The sequence below is a fragment of the Miniopterus schreibersii genome (assembly GCF_964146895.1).
Source record: "Miniopterus schreibersii genome assembly, chromosome: 6".
NCBI lineage: Eukaryota > Metazoa > Chordata > Mammalia > Chiroptera > Miniopteridae > Miniopterus > Miniopterus schreibersii.
Genome location: NC_138107.1, coordinates 2,388,891 through 2,414,690, shown reverse-complemented (window position 1 = coordinate 2,414,690; position 25,800 = coordinate 2,388,891). Strand labels below are relative to the sequence as shown.

The following is a 25,800-nucleotide window of genomic DNA, read 5'->3' as shown; positions in this document are numbered from 1 at the left end:
CTAACTTTACACATATTTATGACATCTTGATGAACATGTCCCTTAGATTTTCAATTCATTGGTTCCAGCTCTCAGTTATTTCTTGTGCCCAGCACACTGCCTCGTCCACAGGTGCTCCACACATACTCACTGAAAGACTGCTTTGTCATTAACACTCCACGAACACCAAGCCCTCACACAGAGGAAGTGTTTAAAAATTACTCCGTGGAGCTCAGCTGCCATGGCTCAGTGGCTGAGTATTGACCTAGGATCCAGTAGATCATGGTTCGATTCTGGGTCAGGGCACATGCTCGGGTTGCTGGCTCAATCCTTAGCAGGGGGCATGCAGGAGGCAGTCGATCAATGACTCTCTCTCATCACTGTTTCTCTCTTCCTCTCTGAAGTCAATGAAGACATATTTAAAAAAAAATTACTCTGTGGGCACCTGGTTTTGCTTTTCTCTCACAAAACCTTATCCTTGAACGTAATGCAGCCTGGTCCAGTTCAAGGGACCCAGGTGGAAGAAACAAAGTTTTGCCTTTCTCTATCCCCACTGTACATGAATAAATGAAGGATGATTCCAACAAAAACAGCCTCATCTGCACCTCCAGAGATGACTGGAACACAGGGATTGAAGAAAATGTTTGTTTCCACTGCATTTATTACTAATATAAAAAAAGTTAAAAAGAAAAAAAAATTCATTTTCAGTTCTCCAATGGCTCTCATCCCTCCTTCTTGCCCACACAACTCCTAACCCATGTCCTCAGGGCCAGTTCAAGATGGAGCCTGCTCACTGCCGTTTTCACAGAAAACAACCAGTGCCAGAGACACAGGGATGGAGGTTGGGAGAGGACAGCAGGACTGTCCAACTTCCACCTAAAGATAGGCCAGGTGGAGCTTCACAGAACTCGAAAGAAAAGCTGGTAGCCTCACGTGACACAGTCTAACTATGGAGGGAGGCCCACCAGGGGCTTTAGAGCACATCTCATGGGCCCGGTCAAAGCCAGGAAGAACACCACCAGAAGAACTGGAAGGCTGGGGAGGCAGCCTTGTGGAAAGTTTCACAATCTCCCGTGTTGGGAGGTGGGGAAAGCCTAGAGGGCACCAAGAGCCTCACTTGTTTTGGCATAAATACTCTACTGTGGGGAAGCCACAGAAATGCCACAGACACTGAGAAAGCTACGAGGGGGTGCACGTTCACAAAGCACAGCGATCACAGACCATGGTGGTGGGGCCATGCTACTGACGGTGAAACTACAAAATCCAGAAGCAGGGAGAGCAGCCTTTCAGGAAATGGCTCTGTACCAGTCACCCAAACCTGACCCCAGGTCAGACAACCCAGGGAGTGTCACAGAGCAGCTGCCAACATTGGGGGTAGGGACTATCACATAAAAAGGACTTAAAACAAGCAGCCAGAAGAAGATAGGAAACTGCTCCAGGGCTCAGGAATTGAGGGCCATACTGGGGGCTGGGTGGACAGATGCACAAGAAACAGCACCAAGTAAGTTTCCTGCTCAGGAGTTGGTTGGTGAGGGTTAAGAGGGCCTAGGAGGCAGTTGAGGGAACAAAGATGGGGTCCTGAAGGCGAGACTTTGGAGGCTGGGTCAGCAGAAAGAGTGCACACTGTGCCCCAGTGATGAAACACAACTCTGAACCCCCAACGGGGGAGGTGGTGGACAGGGGTTGGTGTTACTCAGGGTGGTGGGTGGAACAGCCTCACAGTAGCTGTCACAGGGCCACAGGGAAATATATGGCCGCTAGGTCACCGATGGCTCCTTCCAGCTTGGATGGGAAGGCACAGTCTCACAGAGGAGGTCCGTTGACGCCTGGGTGATAAAAGGCACAGAGGTCCTCATATCGACAGTGGCCCTTTTTGGCAAAGTGTCGGCAGACAGGACGGTCAGATTTGTCTGTGAACAAGTGAAGACAGGGCAATTTAAAATGTGAGTAAGGAAGAAAACAAATGTAACAGAAAGAAGAGATCAAGACGGCGGTCAGACTTCTACTCCCTACCATTTCCAGATACTTCCTTGGAATGGCAGTCTTCCTCCTGGGAGAAACACATTCAGGGCTACTCCCACTTCAAAAGGACAAAGGACAGTGCAAAGGAGAAGAGTCCTGGTCATCCTGAGAGTGATAGGTATTAAATGTTACAGGCATACAAAAATGACCTCACCTTCCATAACCTGGGGCTCATCCTTCGAGGGGCAGGTATTCTTGACAAGTGACCAGCTTTTGAGCCTCCGAGGATGTCTCTGTTCTTTGTGAAAGCCTCCCCTGGAGGGACTGCCGTGGCCTGGTCCAGGAAAAGGAGGCTCAGCACTGACACCCCACCAACCACGACCATATGGACCAGACCTGGGGCCTAAGCCTCCCCAAACAGGGCCTCTGCCCCGGGGAGGAGGTGGGAGACTCAGCAGTGGTGGAATCATTAATCCCCTTGAACTTGGGGGACCTCTGTGAAGAGCTAGAGAGAGAGAGAACCATGGAAAGGTGATCAATGGCCAACTTAATCCTAAGAAAGTCCTGATTTTTTTTAACTGAAGTACATTATACATACAAAAAAAAAGTATACCAACTTCAAGTGCACAACTCAATTATCACCAAAGTGAACACATTTGTGTTTCTACCACCCAGGTGACGGGATAGAACCTTATTAACACTTCAGTTGTTAACCCCCCTTGTGCCCCACCTACCCCGCTATTCCACCCTCCTCCCCAAAGGTAGCCACTGGCCTGACTTCTAGCACCAGAGGTTACTTTTTGCCTAAGTGGAAAACTTTGCATAAGTGGAATCATACAGTCTGCATTCTTTTGTGTCTGGCTCCTTTTGCTCAACATCATGTTTGTGAGATTCATCCAGGTTGCCTGTAGCGAGTTCGCTCCTTTTCATTGCAGTGTAGTATCCCATTGCATGCACACACAACTTATTTATCCATTCTACTGATGGTGGACATGTGGGTGGATTCCAGTTTGGGGCTATAACGAAAAACGCTGCTATGAACATTTTTATACATGTCTTTGTTAAACATATGTATGCATTTCTGTTGAGTACATACCTAGCAGAGGTATTACTGGGTCCAAGAGTATATGTATGCTCAAGTTTAATAGATAAAGTCAAACTTTTTCCACAGTGCTTGTACCAATTTATACCCCCACTAGCAGTTGGTTTCATAGCTCTGACAATACTGGGTACTGCCAATCTTTTTCATTTTTGGCATTATGCTGAGTGTGAAAAGGTTTTCTGTTTTTTTAATTTGTGGCAAAATATGGAACATAAAGCTTGCTATCTTAAGTATTTTTAAGAGTACATCTCAGTAGTGTTAAATTCACGTTGTTGTGAAACAGATCTCCAGAACTTTTTCCATCTTGCAAAACTGAAACTCTGTATCTACTAACAACTCTCCTTTCCCCACTCTTCCCAGGCCCTGGCAACCGCCACTCTATTTTGTGTCTATGAATTAAACTACTTTAAATATCTCATATAAGTGGAATCATAAAGTATTTGTCTTTTTGTGACTGGCTTACTTCATTTACCATGATGGCCTCAAGATTTATCCACGTTGTAGTATGTGACATGATTTTCTTACTTTTTGGGGCTGAATTAATATTCCGCTGTATGAATATGCAATATTTTGTTTACTCATCTGTCAGATATTTGGGTTGCTTCTACCTCTTGGCTATTATGTATAGTGCTGCTATGAACATGGGCGTACAAATACCTCTTCAAGATTCTGCTTTCCTGAAGTAGAACTGCTGGACCATATGACAGTTCTATTTTTAATTTTTTGAGCAATCTCCAGACTGTTTTGTGGCTGCACCATTTTACAATCCCACCAACAGTACACTAGTGGCATGTTTTTATCTTGCATCTATTTGTCGACTAATGATGTTCTTGTTCACGTTTTTGGCCATTTAGGTTTTGGACTTTGAGGTGGCTATTCGTTTTTTTGCCCATTTTTCTAACAGGTTGTCCCAAAGAGTCCTTTATATATCCTAGATATGAGCTCTTTATTGGTTACATTTGTTACAAGCATCTTCTACTCTATTAATTTCTTATGGTGTCATTTGATGAATAGAAGTTTATATTTACTAATGCAGTTCAGTTTACAAATCTTTCCTTTATGGGTAATGTGTTTCCTCTGCAAGAGCTCCTATCTATTCTAAGACCATGATATATATTTATTTTCTAGAGTTATTTCTTTACCTTTTACTTAGATCTATATTCCACTTGGAATTGTGAAGTTTGTATATGGTAATAATAGGTCAGTTTTCATTCCCCACCTCATGAATATCTAATTAATCCAGCATCATTTACTGAAAAGACCACTATTTCAGTTCCATCTTAATCATTAATGAAGTATCCAAATATGTGTGGGCCCGTTACTGGACCCTTTATGCTGTTCTATTGACTTATATGTCTAACCTTATACCAACACCACCTCTGTGTAACTGTCTTTACAGTAAGCCCTGACATTCAGAGCAAGCCCTCCCTCTTCAAGACTGACCATGCAGCCTCTCACCCTGATCCTTTGTATTTCCATATAATAATGCAGAACGTTTACTTCCACAAACAACACAGATATTATCACTGGGAATGCACTGAATCTATAACATTGAGTTTTCCAATCGGTGAATACCCAACATCTCTCCACTCAGGTACTGAATCTCTGATTTTTTTATTTTGATTTTAAGTCCTTCCTGGGTTTTAGTCCCTCCTTTGCTCCCTTCTCCAGGATCGAATCAAAGAATTAGGGCCCCTTCCTCCTCACCTGACTTCAGGACACCAGGCTTTCCATTGGCCATGGGGGGAGGGCCCAGAAGGCTGGGTGGTCCTAAGAGTAGACACAAAAACAGTCATTATAATGAACTAAGGAACTGATTATCCTGTTATGTTTTGGTTGTATTACTCATTTTTTAATCCAACCAGTAAAACCAGGTATATTCGTAGCAGTGTTAGGAGTCTTCACCACATCTATTTGCTCTTTCCTCTGCAAAAGTTTTCAGGATTAGCGAAACGTGGAGGTCAAGGGGGACAACGCAGGAGGGATGCCTACAATTTTCTCTTTCCCTGACACTGTTGCTATCCAAAACATCCAGAGGCAATCCAACCCCTCTCTTTAGCTGTTGGATAATCAAGTAACTCCTCCTCACCCAGGAGTTTAGAAAAAGCTACACTTCACCTTCCCTCTGAAGGTCCGGCCACAAATTGTCATCCCGGTCGCCGCAACCTGCAACCTCTCCAGGGCCCCTCGCCCTGACGTCCTGCGGCTGCGCACGCGAGCTCCTTATCCTCTCCTCCCCAGCCTTCTTTAGAAAGGTTTAGGCGCCGGGCTGAAGCCCAGGGTTCAAGGACGAGCACTCCCTCAGGGCTGCACCCCGGAGAGGCCCTGCGCGGCCCCCGCGCCGGAGCCCCTCCCCCGCACCCCTCAGCCCCCCGCCCGCGCCCCGCGGCTGACAGGCGCGCCTCCCGCTTCTCACCCACAGGACCGCCGCCGCCTGCGTCTCCAGTCTCTTCCCGCTTCGGCACTTGGGGCTGCAGCGGCGGCGGCTGCTGGCTCTGCTTCTTTCGTTTGGGCATCGTGGTCCCGGCGACGGCTGCAGCGGGATCTGGAGGGCACCGAGGAAGGGGCACGCCGGGTTCCCTTTCCGCTTCCGGGGGCGGCGGCCCGGGGGGCTGAGGCGCCCCCATTTAATTTCCGCAGGCCGTGGAGCCTGTGTGTGGCCCCTTCTCGCGTCAGCGGCGTCCCCCGCCACGGCCAGGCACGACGGCGACCTCAGACCTTCCCTTCGCCGCCGTCTAAACGCCTCACAAACGCCGCTTTTCCCGCCTCGCTGAAACCCGCCACGCGCGGCTCCTCCGTGCACCATAGAGTCGCCAGGCCCGGCCTAGAAGGTCTGAGGAGAGGGCCGTCGCACCCTAAGATCGCCACGTCCGGCCCCCGTTACTATGGAAACAACTGCAGGCACAACTTCGTGACCTCTGACCTCCCTCCACAGCCCGGTCCCCGGGTTTCCCTCCTCGCCCGCGCCCGCCCTCAGGATCCGTGAGCCGGCCCCTCTCACCCTCCCCGCCAGGAGCGGGGTCCCGGCAGGACGGCGCCGGGGCGCCGCAGACCCCACCCGCACGGTAAGGCAGCCTCCGGGCCCCTCCCGGGCGCGGCCCACTCGCGTCAAGCCCGGGGCCGGGCGAGCGGCCGCGGCGAGCCCACGCCCCTCTCTGCGGGGGTAGCACCCGCCTCCCGCTCCACCGCCCCTCCAGGTGAGTGGTAGCTTCTCCCGGAGCGCGAGGTAGGGAGGACTCGCGGCCCCCCTCTTCCGAGCGCGGGGTGGTAGCGTCCGTGACGACTTGAGCGCGGTCCTCCCACGCGCGCGTCCGCCCTCGCGCCGCGGCTCCCTCTCGGTGCCGCTGGCTCTCACGTGCGGGGAGCCCGCCCCACGTCGTCCGCTCGCCTGGTCCCGGAGGGAAGTGACTGTGCTCCCTCCGCCCGTCCGCCTTCCAGCCCGGCTACTGGGGCGAATCGCCGGGCCCGCCTGCTGACGTCACCGCCCGGCCCCGCCCCTTCGAGGGTCCCGGGCCCGGCGGCGGGGCTGCCCCGGAGGGGAGTCAGTTGAGGCGGCGGGAGCGCTGCGGAGGGCGGGCCAGGTGACTGGTCCGGGCCATGCCGAGGAAGAAGCCCTTCAGCGTGAAGCAGAAGAAGAAGCAGTTGCAAGACAAGCGGGAGCGGAAGCGAGGTCAGTGCGGGAGCGAGGGGAGGGGCGGGGCTCGGGCTCACGCGCATCTGGAAGGAGGGGTGTGCCAGCCGCAGCTCTGGGGGGGGCCGCGCGCGCCTGTGCGCGCGGGTGACCGCAAAGGGGATTCTCTGACCCCAGCACCCCTATATGAGAAGGGTGGGGAGGGATAGAGTTGGGGGAAGGGAATCCCTCCTGCTGGAGCAGGCGCCATCCCCCCAGATCCCTGGAGGAGGAGTGACTACCCCCGCGCACATCCAGGAGGGTCCTGAGCAGGGTGGATGGGAGCGTCGGGCCTCAAAAGAAGTGGGGGGGGAGGTGAGGGGGAGCCAGGCAGACCGCGGAGGGGATTGTTTGGCCCCTGAGAGCCGGCCAGCACTGGCGTCACCAGGTCCTTCCCGCAGGGCTTCAAGATGGGCTGCGATCCAGTTCCAACAGCCGCAGCGGGAGCCGGGAGCGGCGGGAGGAGCAGACCGACACCTCGGACGGGGAGTCTGTGACCCATCAAATCCGTAGGCTCAACCAACAGCCTCCCCAGGGCCTGGGCCCGCGAGGCTTTGACCCAAATAGGTGAGAGTGGGCCTTCCCCGCCTACCAGGAAGTCAGAACATTGGGGGGAGGCCCGCTGTCGCTGATGGAGGCTTGAAAGGAGGCGGTGGGGCTGGGATGCCACGGTTCTCCCTTTTCCCGGCCTCTGTGCTCATGGGGGCCACAATCTTCCCTTCCCAAGGAGTGGAGAGACTTTGGCCTTTAGAAGGGGGAGAATATTGCATCAAAGAGCGATATGGGGGAGGGCCCAGTCAGAGAGGAGGGAAACGACCTTGGAGAGAGCGCTTAGCAAAGTTGTCTGCACAAGAGGAGAGTTTGTGGCCACAGGATTGCAATGGATGCCATGGTCCCTGTCCCCATAGATACCGACTGCATTTTGAACGGGACAGCAGGGAGGAGGTGGAGAAGAGAAAGAGAGCAGCCCGGGAGCAAGTGCTACAGCCGGTCAATACTGAGATGCTGGAGCTGGACATCCAAGAGGTATATCAGCCTGGTTCAGGTGAGTGAGGACTCAATAGGCTGTTTGGGACAGGCACTGGGTTGGGGGAAGGAGTGTGGGAGAGTGAAAGTGGACTGTGAGGAAGGAGGGGTCTGGGATGTACTCTGGAGTCCTGAAACTATCCTCAGACTTGAATTTTTCTTGATTTTGCAGTGCTGGACTTTCCACGGCGCCCCCCTTGGAGCTATGAGATGTCCAAGGAGCAACTAATGAGCCAGGAGGAACGGAGCTTCCAGGAGTATCTTGGGAAGATTCATGGGGCTTACACCTCAGAGAAGCTCAGCTACTTTGAACACAATCTGGAGGTGAGAATGAAGTCAGGACAGAAGTGGGACGTAGTGATCTAGGGTCAAATTGGTCTGGGGTGAGGCAGGAAAGGAACTCTAGGCTCAGATTCTGTTCTATTGACTTTGTCTTTTCAGACGTGGAGGCAGCTGTGGCGAGTGTTAGAGATGTCTGACATCATCCTGCTCATCACTGATGTCCGGCATCCAGTGAGTCCTGGGATGAGGCTGGGCAAGTGGGAGGAGGGTCAAGGGCAGAGGCAGGAGCTGGGAGACAGGTATCCTTCTTCCCTTTCAGTCTCTTCTACTCCGTGCTGATGTCTGCAGTCAGGGGCTCAGTTCTGTGTGTTTTTTTTTTAAAATATATCTTTATTGATTTCAGAGAGAGGAAAGGAGAGGGAGAGAGATAGAAACATCAATGATGACAGAGTCATTGATTGGCTAGCCCGCAACCCGGGCATGTGCCCTGACCGGGAACCGAACCCCGATTGCCTGGATCCCAAGTCGATGCTCAACCGCTGAGCCACTCCCGGCCAGGCAGGGGCTCAGTTCTTTATCAGGATCACAGTCTGTCACTCCTCCCCAGCCACCTGACTCTCCTCTGTTATTCCTTTGATGAAAAGTTGCATATCCTGTTTCCCAGCCCAACAGAGCTAAACCAATAGAAAGTCCCAGAGTGGAGCTCCTGGGGATGTCAGGAAGGCATCTGGGGTTGCCCCCTGTTCTGCCACATCGTTGAGCACAGGACTCACCTGGAATGCTGGGGTGGTGGCTGATGGCCTTGCATGAACCTGCTCTGCCACCTCACTGGTGTCCTCCAGTGGGAGAAAGGGAGGTCTGTGAGGGACACTTCCGGTGGAGGTCCGTAACGACTTGTTCATGCACTCCTACACAAATGCACACATATTACTTATCTCTGTTATGTCTTTATAGTTCAGTTTGGCTGACTTACTCGTTTTGCCCCAGAGTCTGCTACCACCAGGGTCTTGTCTCCAAGCTGTGCCTGCTGAGTGGAGAGCTAGAGGCAGAGAACTCTGGGTTGACCTCTCATTGCTCATCCCCTTACTAACCCTGTCCCAGGTTGTGAATTTCCCACCAGCACTCTACGAATACGTGACTGGAGAACTTGGGCTGGCCCTGGTGCTGGTCCTGAACAAGGTGGATCTGGCCCCGCCAGCTCTCGTGGTTGCCTGGAAGCATTATTTCCACCAGCACTTTCCCCAGCTCCACATAGTCCTTTTCACCTCTTTCCCTCGGGACCCCCGCATCCCACAGGACTGTGGTGGTGGTGAGTGGGCAATGAGGAGGGCAACATGGAAAGGTGGGGTGGCAGGGGATGAAGGGGAGAACAGAGGGGCTTGTTGACAAGGGCGTACCTGATTTTGGACCTGAGGGTGGTGGAAGAGATGAGGCTTGCTAATAACTCTCTTGTGCCATTGGATCTCAGTCTTGAAGAAAAGTCGAAGGCGGGGGAGAGGATGGGCTCGGGCCCTGGGGCCGGAGCAGCTGCTGAGAGCCTGTGAAGCCATCACTGCAGGGAAAGGTTTGTGCCCCTTGGAGGGAGATGTGGCAGCCATGGGGAGACCTAAGGCACAGAGTCATTTTGCTCACCTTTCTTGAAGTCAAGCCCTCTATCGTGGACATAGGCGAGAGGCCCGGGGGAGGGATGGAAGACTGACTTGTTGTGACCTGAAAGGCAGCAGGTAGGCAGGAGCCCTAGTATAGCTGCCTTTAGGTTTCCTAGGACTTTCCAGGAAACTCTGATAGAGAAATGCACGTGATTCCTGGGTGGGGTCAGTGAACACTGGGGAGTCGTCGGTTACGCACTTCGTCACTGCCCAACTCCAGAGGGCTTCAGTTACACGGGCTGTGCCGTCCCAGTCGTGCCATCGTGTGCGGTGCCCTGGGGAGAGCGCTCTTTGTCTTCTCCTTCCCTGAGCAGTGGACTTGAGCAGCTGGCGGGAGAAGATTGCCCGGGATGTGGCTGGGGCCACCTGGGGCAGTGCCTCCGGTGAGGAGGACGAGGAGGACGGGCCCGCGGTCCTGGTGGAGCAGCAGACAGACTCAGCGATGGAGCCGGCCCGCCCGACCCAGGAGCGCTACAAGGATGGGGTGGTGACCATCGGCTGTGTGGGTAAGGATGTGCTGGCCCACGCAACAGAGGAGGGAAGCCCACCAGGTCACAGTGGGCTCCCTGGGCTCTGGAGGCTGCCTGCTGCAGGGGAAGGGTCATACCCACCCTAAGTTGTAGGTACTTTGATTTTTGAAATGAGGACAGTGATACCCAAATAAGAGGATGATGTGAGAAATTAAGGAAAGAGTATAGAGAGAGCCTAACAAAGCCTGACAGCGACAATAAGAATAATAATTGTTAAAATTTAACATTTATATGGTCTTACTATGTGCCAGGCATTGTTCTGAGTGACTTATATGCGTTATCTGTTTCAGTTGTACTAATTAGTCCGTGGTAGAAGCTTAGCAAATGTTAGTTTCTTTCTGCGTCTTAACCCTTTAAGTCTGTTGTCAGAGAGACTCTCCCCTTAGTCCAGAGATTCGTCTCTGCTTGTGGTGGGGGAGAAAGGAGTGTCTGAGTAGGCCCAGGGCCCCTTTTCATTTTTGGTGGGAGATGTGAGAAGTGACTTTGGCAAAGTTGTGATACTAAGGCGTTATTGGAACCAAAAAAGGCCCAGCCTAGAAGAAATTAGGGACAGCAGAGTGGTTGGCTCCTTGGAAGTGCTCCTGACTTACCTTTTAGTCTCCTTTTTGTCTTGGGAAATTCCTGCCTTACTGCTGACAGTCATTTCCCTGTGGCTTCCCCTCCCCTGACTTTGAGCCCGATGCTCCCTCCCAGGAGGCCTGAGCCCTCTCTTGGGCCTGCGTACTGACCTGCCTGTGTTCAGGGTGGTGTGCCAGAGCGAGCATCTGCTGTGGCACACGTAGCCCTGAGTTTGGATTTCCATCCACTCCCATTCCTGAGGCCAAGGCGCCAGGTGCTGGTGAAGGGTGCGCTGCCGTGAGGGTGGCAGAAAAGCTCCACCTTTACGGAGCTTGTTTTCTTGTGAATAAACTGTGTCATCATTTAAAATGACATTATTTAGGGATAGTGAAAGGGGATAGAGAGCGACTTGAGGAAGGGTCCTCAGGGACAGACTCCTGAGAAGAGCCCTGATGATGGAGAGAAGTGGCTGTTGGAGATATGGGGAAAGGCCTTCCAGGCCAAGGGATTAGTAAGTGAGAGGGCCTGAGGTGGGAATGAGTTTGCTGACTGTGGTACCAGCCGGGGGAACTGGAGTAGTGAAGCCAGAAAAGAGAATCGGGGATAAGGTAGAAAGGTCTCCAGGGGTCACATCCTATAAGGTCCACGGCTAAGAGAAGACATTTTGGGCTTATTCCAAGTCTGATGAGAAACCAGAGGTGGTCTTTGAGCAGGGGAGTGGATACTAAATGTGGGATAGGCAAGGGAGCAGGGGAGCGCATCTGAGGCTAGGGCAGTGGCTCCCCAGACTTTGTCTGGAGCAGCTGGGAATACTGAAACGGGAACATTGGGAGAGGAGCAGCTGGAGGGGCTGGGGAGGGTGGGGATTCAGACATTAGTTTTTAGATAAAGAAAAAATATCCCTAGTGGAGCTATTGAATAGGTAGTGGGTATATAAACCTGGTATTTAGGGAAGAGGACTGGAGATGTGAATTTCGGGAGCCATGGGTGGGTGTAAATGGATGAGATGTGGAGGGAGGAGGCAGGTGGAAAGAGGAGGCCGAGCCGGCATTTAGAGGTTGGGCGATAGAGGAAACAGGGTGCCCAGATGTCAAATGAGAAAAGTGTTTGGAGAGGAAAGGAAGACTCAGCTGTATCAAATGTTGCTGACAAGTCGAGTGAGATGAGAGCAGAGACTTGCTCAGCAGACTTGGCAGTGCGAACATGCGTGGTTTCAGTGGAGGAGAGAAAGCCAGACTGGGTGAGCCAGCGAGAGAGTGGACAGCAATGTGGCGGGGCCCCAGACAATGCTTTGGGAGCCAGGAGCCAGACACAGCAGTCTTCACACTCATGATTCCATTTGTGTAAAGTTCAAAAGCTGCCAAATTGAACTGCATGGTTCAGGGATACATAGGTCATAAAACTAAAAAGAAACGTAGGCAGTAGGATCCCTTACAACTCAGGTAAGGCTCACACAGGGAGAGGGTTTTGATCAAGAGGAGACAAGGGGCCTCTGAGGATGTGCGTCACACTTGGCCCAGGAGTGTGTGGTGAGAGTTCATCCAGCACATTTTCATCTAACCCGCTTTTGTGTGTGTTACAGTGGTGTGTTTTCCAAAGTGTAAGAGAAAGTTTATTTAGAAAGTCACAAAGGTAGGAGTGAGCTGTAGAAGAATTGGACTCGGGGAAACAAGTCACAGAAGCAAAAGAAGGGCCTTTGGAGCTTAGAGGGGACGAGGGAAATTAGAAAGAGAGAGGAGAGGGAGGAGGTGCATGTTACAGTTAAAGATGATGGCATGAAGAAGTGGTGATCAAAATAGACAGGTCTTTGAAGGAGTTTCACTGTGCAGGGGACAGAGAAATGGGGCTAGTGGATGTTGTCAGTGGAGGGTGGTTTGTGCCTCCCTCCTGGTAGACAGGAGATGCTTAGTGATTGGAGGTGGAGGCAGTCAGCATGCACTGCATCTTTCCGCAGCCGCAGTGCAGTCAGCTGCCGGGAGCAGGTAGGTGCTGAATGGACAGTTGCATTTTACGGGGTTGGGGTTTTGCCAGGTGTGTAAGGGGGTGGGGGCAGGGAAGAGGCAGGACCAGGGAGTTCAAGGTCTGTGACAGGGACTGACTGTCGAGTGGGATCATGGAGTGGAAGTGGGAGAGAGGGAAGTGAGGACAGGAGGAGGAGGAAACAACCTTTGGAAGGGACATCCTGGCACCGAGAGGAGATCTGTGCAGACACTGAAGTCGGCCCAAGTGGAGGTGGTGGCCATGCTAGTAGTGGCATTGAGCCCCAGCTCTAGGCTTCTCTTGGGAGGGTGTAGGATGGCCAGGAGACCAGGCCGCCCTGGACGGGTACTGGCCCACAGCATGCACCGCACCTGTGTTGTATTTGTTTCTCATTTAATCTTGACCTCTCTGTGGTTGGAGGATCTGCGCTGTAAAGTGAGGAGGCAGGCTCAGAAAGTTGTCAGTGGCCTTGAGGCTGCAAAGCTGTTAAGCGGAGATGCCAGCCCGCAGTCCACAGCCTGGTTTGTGACTTGCAGTGTTAAACCGCTTCCCTAGTTCCTCTTTCACCTGCAGACATAGTGCCTCCTGCCACTACAGCATGGATCTGCCATGTGCTAACTTACTTTGCTTTCCTCAGGTTTCCCCAACGTGGGAAAGTCCTCACTGATCAATGGGCTGGTTGGGCGGAAGGTGGTGAGTGTCTCCAGAACCCCGGGCCACACCCGATACTTTCAGACCTACTTTCTGACCCCCTCTGTGAAGCTCTGTGACTGCCCGGGCCTCATATTCCCCTCCCTTCTGCCCAAGCAGTTGCAGGTATGAGGGCAGAGTGGGAGGGAAGGGGAGGTAGGAGATGGAGGCAGGTCTGAGGCTCTGGTTTCCTCAGGTTCTGGCAGGAATCTACCCCATCGCCCAGATCCAGGAGCCCTACACTGCTGTGGGCTACTTGGCCTCCCGGATCCCTGTGCAGGTCCTGCTCCACCTGCGCCACCCAGAGGCTGAGGACCCTTCAGTAGAGCACCCCTGGTGTGCCTGGGACATCTGTGAAGGTGGGTTCCGTGTGCCTGGCTCCTCCCCTTGCCCCTTACTGTGCCCTGTTCCCTCTCCTCAGAGGTTCTGTGAGCCATCCATGTAGCTACTGGCCACCTGTAGATTTCTGTCACCAGCAGCACGATCTCTCCCTGGAGTGTTCTGGGGGAAACTGGAAAGACTGTGTTAGGGCAGTGGGGTTAACGGGCTTCCTTCCCCATCGTTCTTTCCTCCCTTCAGCCTGGGCAGAGAAACGTGGCTATAAGACAGCTAAGGCGGCGCGGAACGATGTGTACAGAGCAGCCAACAGTCTCCTGCGGCTGGCGCTGGATGGCCGCCTCAGCCTGTGCTTCCACCCACCCGGCTACATGGAGCAGAAAGGTCGCTGCTGTCGTGCCCCCGCACCCTGCTGTAGTGTAGGCCCGGGGGGCTTGTGGCCACATAGGCCCAGGGGCAAACCTGGATACTGCACCTGTCGGCCAGCTCTGGGGTACTGGGTGTCTCTGAGGCTGTTCTCTGACCTGCAGAACCAGGGCGCTGGGAGTCAGTGTGTGGGGCTGTTCAGTGCGCAGCACGTGGGAGGGGCAGGCGCACAGGCGCAGGCGGAGGCGCAGGCCGGCAGCTGCGGAGCCGTCGCTAGTCTTGGGCTGCGCCTCTCCCCTGCCGCCCCCTTGGGCTGCGCCTCTCCCCTGGCGCCCCCGCTGCGGTCCCTAGTTCAGAACTGTCCTCTGACCTTCTCCTTGTTTTGGCTCTGCAGGCACCTGGGAGTCCCATCCGGAGACCACGGAGCTGGTGGCTTTGCAGGGCAGGGTGGGGCCTGCAGGGGATGAGGAGGAAGAGGAGGAGGAGGAGCTAAGCAGCTCCTGCGAGGAGGAGGGCGAGGAGGACCGCGATGCGGACGAGGAGGGCGAGGGGGACGAGGATGCCCCCGCCGTGGCCCCGCGTGGCAGTCTGGCCTCGGGAAACCCGTATGCCGCGCTGGGCGAGGGCGAGTGCTGAGGCCGCGCTGCCACCTCGCCCAGCAGAGTTTGCTTCTGGATTGACCTGGGGGTGTCTCCCCCTGCCACCCCAATTGTGAATAAAGATGGCCTGCTTTGTAGCCTTTTCCCGGTGCACTGAGGTGAGAGTGGCTGTTTGAGACGGACAGCTGTGGGAGGCTCCTCTTTCCGCGCGTTCTCTCTGCCAAGGAAGAGTCCTCAGGAGTTAATTCAGCGGGTCTAAGGCCGAAACCCGCTTCCTCTGCCCGCCCTGCCTTGTGCGCCTTAGGAGTGCCACTGTCACCCTGGGGCGCAGGGCGCTTCAGGCTTTCAAGGCTTGGTCTAAACGCAGCCCCCTGGGGAGTCATTGCCATTCCTCTGGGGTTTGAGCAGCACCCGTGTGCCCCCTGCTGCCAGACCTGGGTTCCACCAGGAGCTTTCGGGAGGAGAAGCCGGAAGAGGCCTCAGGATCTGATGTCTCCAAGTGGGATTTTTACAGGGTTTATTCAAACTCAGCAAGTGTTTATTGCGCTGACTGGCTGTGCTGAGCCCTGAGCACATGACGCTGCACAGATGGGGCCTGGCCGTGGCCGAGACCAGGATCAAGCATCCCAGGTTTTGGATTAAGAAGGGTGTGTAATGTTCTCCAAATTCTTGGGGCTCATGCAGTATAATTCTAGAACTTCCCGTTGATGAAAATATTAAGACTAAATGCTTGTGAAAATGTTGATTAAATGTGTCCAAGTAGAGTCTTAATTACTGGCAGAGTGTACACATTTATGATTTGAGCAGACCGGCCTAACAGCCTGTGTACACCGGGATGTATGAGGCTCAGAGGACGGGGTGCAGAGCTAGCCTCCTGAACCCCATTTCCCTGGTTGGGGGTAGAGCCGTGGGGATGCAGTGCAGGGTCTGAGCTCTCACGGTGCCATTTCAGCAGCGACCAGCTTCTGAGTCAGGCACCTAAGGCTTCGCTGTATGTCTCCCTTGTCAGGCAAGCAGCCAGACTCCTGGATTTAATATTTGGAGAAAAGGGAGAATGGGTTTTGTTTTATTGGCTGCCATAGTGTTGTCTGGGTTAGGTGGTAGCAAAAGTGTTGTTGCTAGGTCAACCATTAGGTGTAGAGAGAGGGTAAGGGGCAGTACACCAAGTTCCCTCTCTTCACTCAAGCACCCCATTCATGTCATGGGTCACTGGGCAATTGTAAGGGAGCAGAGGAGGCCGAGGCGTTGGGGCTGCGCAGTTCCTCAAGCCCCAGCCTTCTTCGGTCCCAGTGAGGCCCTAAGCCCTGGGATTTGCACTCCAGTGCTAAGCTCAAGTACTGCGCGTGTGGATGTGCTCAGACACTGCGCCATGTGCATGTGCTTGAACATTGCCCAAAATGTGCTGTAAAAGAAAAGTCCAGGCTCAGAGGAAAGCCTGCCTGGCTTCCATTTGGGGCTCTTTAACCTCAGGGCTGGGTCTTCTGATGGAAGGAAGGGGCCTCAGCTCAGCTTCCTCTAAGGGTTTGTGATGTTCAGGGTTCAAGGAACACTGCTGCTGGAAGTCACCTCAAAATGTGGAAGGAGAAAAAGGAGTTTCTCTTCCTGCATTTCTGTCTGCTGTCTCTTGGGTATCAACAGGCACTGTGGAGAGGCTGGGGTGGAGGTGGAGATGAGACCTGGGGCCGGAGGGAAAGCTGAGGAGGGCGTTTTTTTGTGCTAAAAACTGGGAAGCAGGCAACTCTTAACATCCCTAAGGGCTAAAGGATCCAGCCCGAGCCCTGCCAATGACTCACTGACTGTAGGAAACAGACTCGCAGCAAGCAGGTCTGGGAGGGGAGGAATAGCACCCCAGCCACAGGACCTCAGGCCGTGGTTGAGAGGAAGCGGGGCCTTGCTCTCCTCCATGCTGGAATGCCCAGGGCCAGTCCTCACACCCCTCTTGCCTGGGTTGTGGCCACTGTGGGGAGACTTGACCAGGGAGGTCTATGGCTCTGGTAGTTCCCACAGCTTCTGGCCACTCTTGATGGAGAGAAACCTGTCCATCTCATTTAGGCTGGAATTCCATTTGGAATTGGGCAAGTTTCTTCTAAGCTGCTCTTTTTCCAGCTCTAGTCTGAGACAAAGTAGCTGTGTGTGGTCCAGGGTAACTCAATAACCTGGGCCTCTGTTTCCTCTTTTTTTTTTTTTTAAATATGTTTTTATTGATTTCAGAGAGAGGAAGGGAGAGGTAGAGAGAGAAACATCAATGATGAGAGAGTCATTGATCTGCTGCTTCCTTCATGCCCCCTGCTGGGGATCGAGCCCACAGCTGGGGAATGTGCCCTGATGGGGAATCGAACCAAACCATGACCTCCTGGATCCTAGGTCGATGCTCAACCGCTGAGCCATGCTGGCTGGGCTATTTCCTCATTTCTTATAATCATTGACACAATCAACAAAAATGGTTTGAAAACGTTATGTGCCAGACATGCCAAGTTCTCGGACAAAAAAATTGTATAAGGCATAGAGCTCACAGAGTGGGACAGCCAGACATGAGTCATGATAACATAGTAATGCAATAATTCTATAGTACCATGTAGGTTAGAAAAGTGGACAGTTGTGTCCACTGAGCTGTCATACTAAGTGAGGTAGAACAACCCCCTGCTGCCCTGAGCATTCAGTTGCCCACTGCCGGTTTGTTGAGTAATTTCTGTCTGCCAGTTGCTGCTAAGTGATGCAGAAATGGTCCTTTGTGGAGCTCACAGACAGTTACCACGGTGGGACAAGTCCCTAAGAAGGGTGGTGCAGGGTCCTATGCGGCAGCACTGGTTCCATAAGGGAGGGGCCTCGAGATGCTGACCAGGAAGGAGCGGAGAACGGGGCTGGAAGCTGTGTGTGTACAGCAAGTTCTGTATGACAAAAATTAGTCTGTGGCAAAGAACTGCTATGGAGACACCCAACGGGCAGCTAAGCCAGTCTTGGGGAGTCAGAGGAAAACAAGGAACAGGTCCAAGCTGAGGCCTGAAGACTGAGAGGGAGTTAGCGAGGCACTGAGAGGGGAAGAGCATTCCAGAGGGGGACAGCAAAGGTCCAGGAACAAGCATGTGGTGTTTGGCAGATTAACATGTCAGGCATGGCTGGAGCAGAGGATCGAGGAGAAGCTGGGAAAGGTGGAGCTGGAGGGCAGGCTTGGTCAGCTCTTGCTGGGCCTCGTCAGCCATGCCAGAGATGTAGGCTAAACACTGTAGAACCTTAAGCCCAAGGCTGAGAAGAGATTTGTGCCTTAGATCACTCTGGTTACAGTGTGGAGACGGGTTTGGAAAGGGGAGAGATCAGAAGCTTTTGCAGCAATCTCAGGGGAAAACTAGAAACCAGAATTAATGTCATGGCAGATGGAGAGAAGAGAAATAGGTAGTTTTATGGGGTACTCAGGAGGTAGAGTTGACAGGTCTTGGGCATTGTTTTTGTTTGTTTTTTTGTTAATCCTCACCTGAGGATATTTTTCTCATTGCTTTTCAGAGTGGAAGGGAGGGAGGGAAAAGGAGAGAGAGAAACAGTGATGTGAGACACATCAATTGGTTGCCTCCCACACGTATCCGACCTGGGCTGGGGATCAAATCTGCAACCCAGGTGGCCTTGACCAGGAATCGAACCCGGGACCCTCTGGTCCATGGGCTGACACTCTAACCAGAGCCAAACTGGCCGGGCATTGGGCATTGTTTTGCTGTGTGAGTGAGGGAGAGGGACAAGTCAAGAGTGCACGCTATACTTCTAACTAGGCAACAGGGTGGGTGGTGGGGTGATTTTCTGAGGCAGTTTATAGAAGCGGAGGTTGGGGGCAGAAAGGTGGTGGCTGCGGACCAACATTTGTCCCTCATTAACATATAGGTAGGAGGAGAGTAACAGCACCCACAGGAAGTGTGTAACAGGAGAAGAGAGCTGAGAAAGGAAGAAAGCCGAGAACACAAAAAGGAGGGCAGAGAAAGAGGAGCCAGGAGCCAGGATAAAACCAAGTGCAGTGTGAGATGAGAGCCAGGGGCAGCGGAGGGAAGGGCACAATGTGGGATGCTGCTGAGGAGCAAGGACATGGGGAAGGAAGAGTCCACTGGATTTGGCAACAATGAGCTTCATGATCTTGGGAAGCAGTTCCATTGAACAGGTGCGATCAGGAACCCTGGATGTCAGGGGATTGGGGAATATGGACAAAGGAAGTGGAGGCAGAGGAGGAGATGTTATAATTTTCAAGTCTGGCTGGGTTTGCAACAAAAGAAAACTGGAGGAGAACATATATGGAATTGAGAAACACTTTTGTACATAGGAAGTTTTGAACATTTAACAAATTCCCAACAAACAAAAGCCCAGGACCAGACAGCTTCACAGATAAATTCTACTAAACATTGAAGAAATTGGTACCTGTCTTGAACTGTTCCAAAAACTTGAGGAGGAAGGCACACTTCCAAATCATTCTATGTGAGGAGGAAGGCACAGTTCCAAATCATTCCATGTGGACAGTGTTACTCTGATACCAAAACCAGACAAAGACACTATAGTAAAAGAAAATTACAGGCCAATATTTCTGATGAATGTAGATGCCAAAATTCTCAACAAAATACTAGCAAACCAAATTCGACAACACATGAAAAGGATTATACACCACGATCAAATGAAATTTATACCAGGGATACAAGGGTGGTTCAATGTTCACAAAACAGTATGATTCATCCCATCAACCAAACCAAGAATAAAACTCATATGATTATCTCAACAGAGGCAAAAGAAGCATTTGACAAAATTAAACATCTATTTATTATAATAAATACTCAACAAAATGGGTATAGAAGGAACATAACATAATAAAGACCATATATGACAAACCCACAGCTAACATCATACTCAATTGTGAAAAGCTGAAAACTTTTTCTCTAAGATCAGGAACAAGACAAGGATGCCCACTCTGACCACTCTTATTCAACATAGTTCTGGAAGTCCCAGCCATAGCAATCAGGCAAGAAAAAGACATAAAAGACATCCAAATAGGAAGGGAAGAACTAAAATGTCACCATTTGCAGATGATATTATATATAGAAAACCCTAAAGAATCCACCAAAAAAAAAAAAAATAGAATGAAATAATTCACTAAAGTAGAATACAAAATTAATATAAAGAAATCTGTCACATTCCTATACACTAATAATAATCAGGAGAAATTTCAAAAACAGTCCCATTTACAACTGCATCCAAAAGAATAAAATACCTAGTAATAAATGTAACCAAATGTAAAATACCTGTACTTTGAAAACTATAAGACATTGAAGAAATTGAAGAAGGGATTGGAAAGATTAATATTGTTAAAATGACCATGCTACCCAAAGAATGTACAGATGCAATGCAATCCCTATCAAAATACCAATGGCATTCTCAGAACTACAACAAATAACCCTAAAACTTATATGGAAACACAAAGGATCCTGAAGAACCACAGCAATCTTGAGACGGAACAAAGTTGGAGGGATCACGCTCCCTGAACTTAAACTATCCTACAAGGCTATAGTTATCAAAACAGCGTGGTACTGGCATAGAAACGTACACATAGATCAGTGGAACAGACTAGAGAGCCCAGAAATAAGCCCTTGCTTATATGGCCAACTAATCCATGACAAAGGAGGTAAAAATATACACTGGAGTAATGACAGTCTTCAACAACCAGTGTTTAGAAAACTGTACAGATATATGCAAAAGAAAAAAAGAAAAAAATGGGTCCACTCTTTTACAACGTATACAAAAATGAACTCAAAATGGGTTAAAGATTTAAATATAAGGCCTGAAACTATAAAACTCCTAGAAGAAAAGAGGAGGTAAACTATTTGACATCAGTCTGAATAATATTTTTTTGGATAGGTCTCCTCTAGCAAGGGAAATACAAGCAAAAATAAACAAATGGAACTTCATCAAACTAAAAAGCTCTGCATAGTGAAAGAAATCATCAACAAAACAGAAGACAACCTCCTGAATGGGAGAATATATTCGCAAATGATATACCTGATAAAGGGTTGATATCTGAAATATATAAGAAACTCATACAACTCAGTAACAATAAAATAAACAATCCAATTAAAAAAAGGGCACACATCAGTAGATGAGTGGATAAAGAAGCTGTGGGACATTTACACCATGGAATACTATGCAGCTGTAAAGAAGAAGAATCTCGTACCCTTTGGGACAGCATGGATGGTCCTGGAGAATATTATGCTAAGTGAAATAAGCCAGGCAGTGAAAGAGAAATATCACATGATCTCGCTTATACGTGGAATCTAAAGAACTTAATAAACTGATGAAAAGAATAGATTCAATGACATGGAAGCATAGAGGAGACTGACAAATGTCAGAGGGATGGAGGAGGGTGGGTGGGTGGAGGGGGAGAGAGTAACCAAAGAATTTATGTGCATATATACATAACCCAAGGACATGGACAATGGTGGGGAGAGGGACTGGGGAGGGGGAAGGAATGGGGTGGAACGGGTCATTGGGGAGAAAAAGGAACATCTGTAATATTTTAAACAATAATAAAATAAAAAAAAGTATGTAACTTTTTCACCAAACTACAGATTACCTTTCTTGTTAATTTTTGTATACCATCTGTGAACACTGTGAGGATATACAGCTGCTATCAAATTAAATAATATTCTTTCTGATCTGCATCTTTACTTCACTAGATAAATGATAAAGGAATCCAAAGAAAAACACACATACACTAAAGCAGATGTCATTGGGAATCACCAACTTCTACAACCCAAGTGATAGTTTATATGTGTGCTGTCTTCTAAAGTAGAACTATCAATGTCTAAGAGATCCAAACTATGGTCTCTAAAAACATTAATAAATAAAGCAGAGTAATAAAATAAATCAAAAAAAAAAAAAGGAAAAAAAAAAGGGCACAGACAGGTGAAGGCCTGGGATGGGGTGGGAGATGGGTGAAGGGGCAAACGGAGGAAGTGGGGATATCTATAGTACTCTCGACAATAAAATACATTTAGAAAAATGGTCAGAGGACATGAAAAGACATTTCTCCAAAGAAGACATACATGGCCATATGAAAAGATGCTCAACATCACTAATTATCAGGGAAATACAAATCAAAACCACAATGAGATACCACCTCACACCAGTCAGAATGGCTATTATCACAAAATCAACAGATAACAAGTGTTGGTGAGGATGTGGCGAAAAGGGAACCCTCGTGCACTCTTGGTAGCACTACAATCTGGTACAATCACTGTGGAAAACAGTGTGGAGATGTCCCAAAAGACTAAAAGAAGACCTACCATATGACCCAGTAATCCCACTTCTGGGTATTTATCCAAAGCAAACGAAAACATTAATTTGAAAAGATATATGCACCCTTATGTTTATTGCAGCATTATTTACAACAGCCAAGATATGGAAGCAACCTAGGTATCCGTTGATAGATGAGTGGATAAAGAAGATATCACACACAGACACACAGACACACACACGAATATCACACAGCATTGAAAAAGAATGGCTCGGTTGAGCGTCGTCCTGTGCACCAAAAGGTTGCCAGTTGGCACATGCCTGGGTTGCAGGTTTAATCCCTAGTCGAGGCACGTACAGAAGGCAACTGATCAATGTTTCTCTCTCTCTCCCTCTTCCTCTCCCCAAGCATGTCCTCAGGTGAGGATTAAAAAAAAAAAAAAAGAATGAAGTCTTGCAATTTGTGACAAGGTAGATGGATCTAGAGGGTATTATGCTAAGTGAGGGAAGTCAGGCAAAGAAAGACAAATACTGTACGGCTTCACTTATATGTGGAATATAAGACAAATAAACAAAACAAAATGAAAACAGGCTCATAGAAACAGAGGCCAAAGAGATTGTTACCAGAATAGAGGGCATGTAGGGATGGATGAAACAGGGAAAAGAAATAGTAATATCGTGATAAGTCTGCATGGTGACAGATGACCACTAGGATCAGTGGGCTGATCACATTGTAAGGTATAAAAATGTTGAATCACTATATTGTACAACTGAAACTAATATAAGAAATATAATATTGTACACCAACTATACTTAAATGAAATAATTTTTAAAACGGTAAATGTGTGGGCAAAATTGAATAGAGATTAACTATGAAAAGATGTCTGGTGAGGTTAAAAAGGATAAGTTGGGAGAAGATAAAGTTAATTGAAATGGAGATTCTTTCCTTTATCACAATAATACTGGATTAATTTTTTTTATATCCTGATAAAAATTTGAAAACAAACTTCTCACTTTGTGCCTATTTTTGTTTTGTTTTGTACATTTCAGTATAGGGTATATAAAGAGAATATTTTGTGACTCTATATTTTTGACTTATTGCTGGTTTGTTCAGTAACTCAGATGCTCTAAGCTTATAAATAATGAGTGTAAAAATTCAACCATAGAGTTTGTACTAGTGAGCAGTTTTCCATAGTAAGAAGCCATTCGTGCCCTGGCCGGTGTGGCTCAGTGGTTGAGCATTGACCTAGGATCCAGGAGATCATGGTTCGATTCCCGGTCAGGGCACATGTCCAGATTGCAGGCTTGATCCCCAGTAGGAGGCGTGCAGGAGGCAGCTGATCAATGACTCTCTCATTATTGATGTTTCTATCTCTCTCTCTTCCCCTCCCTTCCTCTCTCTGAAATCAATAAAGATATATATATATATTAAAAAAAAAAAAAGGCCTGTTCCAGAGGAGAAACTGTGAATCCTAGAGGCAATAACTCAACTGAGCCTCTCTTCCACCGGGCAGCCTACCTACAGTGTAATAGCATCCAGGCAAGAGTAAGCACTTCAAGAAGGAGGGCTTTAGCCGTGGCCTGTGTGGCTCAGTTGGTTGGACGTTATCCTGTGCACCATAAAGGTTGCGGGTTTGATCCTCAGTAGGGGGTGTGCAGAAGGTCAGCCAGTCGATGTTTCTCTCTCTTTCTCCCTCTCCCTTCCTCTCTCTAAAAATCAATAAAAATATTTTTTTACAAAGGAGGACTTTAGCCTGGAGAAAGTTCTAGAGAAGTTGAGGGAAATGAACATAGGAAAGTCCATTGCATTTAAAACTAGAGGTCATTGTTGACCTCAGCGAGTTAATAAGAGGGCCAGAATGAAGAGAGGCACAGAAGCAGAGGGAAGTATGGCATGAGTAGGGGAGGGTGAGGAGACTGGACTGGCAGGAACACATGCCACAGGTGGAGGCGGTCTGGATCTGTAGGGTGTGAGGAGCTCAGGAATTTATCCTATCTGGACAGAGGGCACTTAAATCTTTAAGTAGGACTAAGATATGAAAAATGCTATGACGGTGTGTATGGTGGCTAGAAAGATGAAACACAAACATGTTTTCAAGGCAACCTGCCTGAGCTGTGTGGAGTTGATAACTAGATGTGAAGTAAATGGAGGTAAATCTCTTACTTACCTTCTCTAGGTTCCATAGTCAGCAAGTGCAGAGTTAGGACCAGAGGACTCACTAGACCACTTCTTGGATTGGAGTACAAGGGTGCCAGGGACAGAGAAGTTTAGAAGCAGAAAGGGAACCTCTGAAACTGAGAAAGATTAAGACTGGCTGGGCCTGGAAAATCTGAGTTCCAAATGTAGTTATTGCTTTAAATTATACACAGTAGAAGTGGGATTTTAGTCAGTAAGTCCATCATCCAGTTAATGAGTCAGACTAACAATTTAGTTACCATGGTCTACTATCATGTGTAATCAGAAGATTTTGGGATGGCTGTGTATGACTATATTTGTAAAAAATATGTACAGGGCACTCACTGTAGTGATAAGTAAAAGAAACCACCTAAATATCAATAAGGAGTAGTTGCATATATAATAGTAAAGAGTAGGATTAAAAATGATGAGTTATCCCTGACCAGTGGGGCTCAGTGAGTTGAGCGTTGTCCCATGCACGGAAAGGTCCCCAGTTCGATTCCCATTCAGGGCACACACCCAGGTTGTGGGTTCAGTCCCGGTCAGGGTGTGGGAGGCAGCCAAATGATGTTTCTCACTCACACTGATGTTTCTCTTGTTCTTCCTCTTCCTTCCCCTCTCTCTAAAATCAATGAAAAAACATTAAAAAATGATGAGTAAGGCTTATTTTGTGAAACTGGCAGGATGCTCATGACAGTACATACATAAAATAGCAAATAGGGCACTTGGAATAGAATACTTTCCTTTCAAAAAAGCTACAATGAACACAAAAATGAAATAAAAGTCATGTTTGAAAGAAGTAATACTATCTCTATGTGAAGGTTATATGATCTCAAGCATAGAAATTCAAAGGAATACACTAAAACTCCATTAGAATAAATGAATTCAGAAAATTGGCAGAATACAAGACCAACTTACACAAGTCCATATAGTATTAATGAGTAACCAGAAATTATATTAAGAAAACAATTCAATTTATAGTAGCACCAAAAAGAATTAGATAGGAACAGAAGCGACAGTCCAAAAATAACTCTCACCCTCACATTTATGATCAGTTGATTTTCAAAGATGGTGTTAAGACAATTAAATGGGGGAAATAACAGTCTTTTCATCAAATGATGCTGGGACAACTGGATATCCACGTGCAAATGAAGCTGGACCCCTACTTCATACCACACGTAGAAATGGATCAAAGACCAAATGTGAGCACTCACAGTTTAAAACTCTAAGAAGAAAACGTAGGTGCAAATCTTCATGACTTTGGATTAGGTATTGGTTTCTTCAATATGACACTAAAAGCACAAACAACAACAACAACAACAACAACAAAAAACAAAGAAAAAATAAAGTGGATATCATTAAAATTTAAAACTTTTGTGCTTCCAAGGACACCATCAAGAAAGCAAAAGACCACCCACAGAAGATTTTTTTTCTCTCCAAATAATACATCTGGTAAGGGAGGGACTATGAAAACATACAGAAGGCCAATAATCACATGAAAAGATGTTGAACATCATTATCCATCTGGGAAATGCAAATAAACCCTACAATGAGATACTACTCTCCACCCAGTAGAATGGCTATAATGAAAAAGATAAGTGTTGTCAAGGATGTGGAGAAACTGGAACTTTCTGCACTGCTGGT

At 48.9% G+C, this 25,800-nt stretch overlaps 3 protein-coding genes across 5 annotated transcripts in view; 1 reads left to right on the top strand and 2 right to left on the bottom strand.

Annotated features, from left to right (window-relative positions):
• Positions 1–620: 620 nt before the first annotated feature.
• PRR3 (proline rich 3) lies at positions 621–5,855 on the bottom strand. Its single transcript, XM_081141492.1, has 4 exons — positions 5,460–5,855; positions 4,751–4,813; positions 2,156–2,446; positions 621–1,889 (listed from the first exon to the last, which is right to left on the bottom strand). Exons 1-4 carry the CDS (start codon positions 5,668–5,670, stop codon positions 1,783–1,785), a joined length of 672 nt encoding a protein of 223 aa, XP_080997618.1. The 5' UTR covers positions 5,671–5,855; the 3' UTR covers positions 621–1,782.
• Positions 5,856–6,016: 161 nt separating this feature from the next.
• Positions 6,017–14,880, top strand: GNL1 (G protein nucleolar 1 (putative)). Of its 3 annotated transcripts, none has more exons than XM_081141461.1 (13): positions 6,017–6,108; positions 6,482–6,713; positions 7,115–7,280; positions 7,622–7,758; positions 7,912–8,063; positions 8,181–8,252; positions 9,123–9,330; positions 9,490–9,585; positions 9,985–10,176; positions 13,376–13,554; positions 13,625–13,787; positions 14,008–14,148; positions 14,525–14,880. In XM_081141461.1, the coding sequence occupies exons 2-13, from the start codon at positions 6,641–6,643 to the stop codon at positions 14,764–14,766; spliced, it is 1,821 nt and encodes a 606-aa protein (XP_080997587.1). In that variant the 5' UTR covers positions 6,017–6,108; positions 6,482–6,640; the 3' UTR covers positions 14,767–14,880. The 3 variants fall into 3 exon arrangements, with proteins under 3 accessions (XP_080997587.1, XP_080997588.1, XP_080997589.1); XM_081141462.1 differs by lacking the exon at positions 6,017–6,108 and adding an exon at positions 6,200–6,240; XM_081141463.1 differs by lacking the exons at positions 6,017–6,108; positions 6,482–6,713 and adding an exon at positions 6,921–7,016.
• Positions 14,881–24,705: 9,825 nt separating this feature from the next.
• LOC308559164 (E3 ubiquitin-protein ligase TRIM39) overlaps positions 24,706–25,800 on the bottom strand; it is a 66,734-nt gene continuing 65,639 nt past the window's right edge. The window contains exon 6 of the mRNA XM_081141477.1: positions 24,706–24,778. The gene's annotated coding sequence lies outside the window, so the exon portion shown is untranslated. The remainder of the gene's footprint in view (positions 24,779–25,800) is intronic.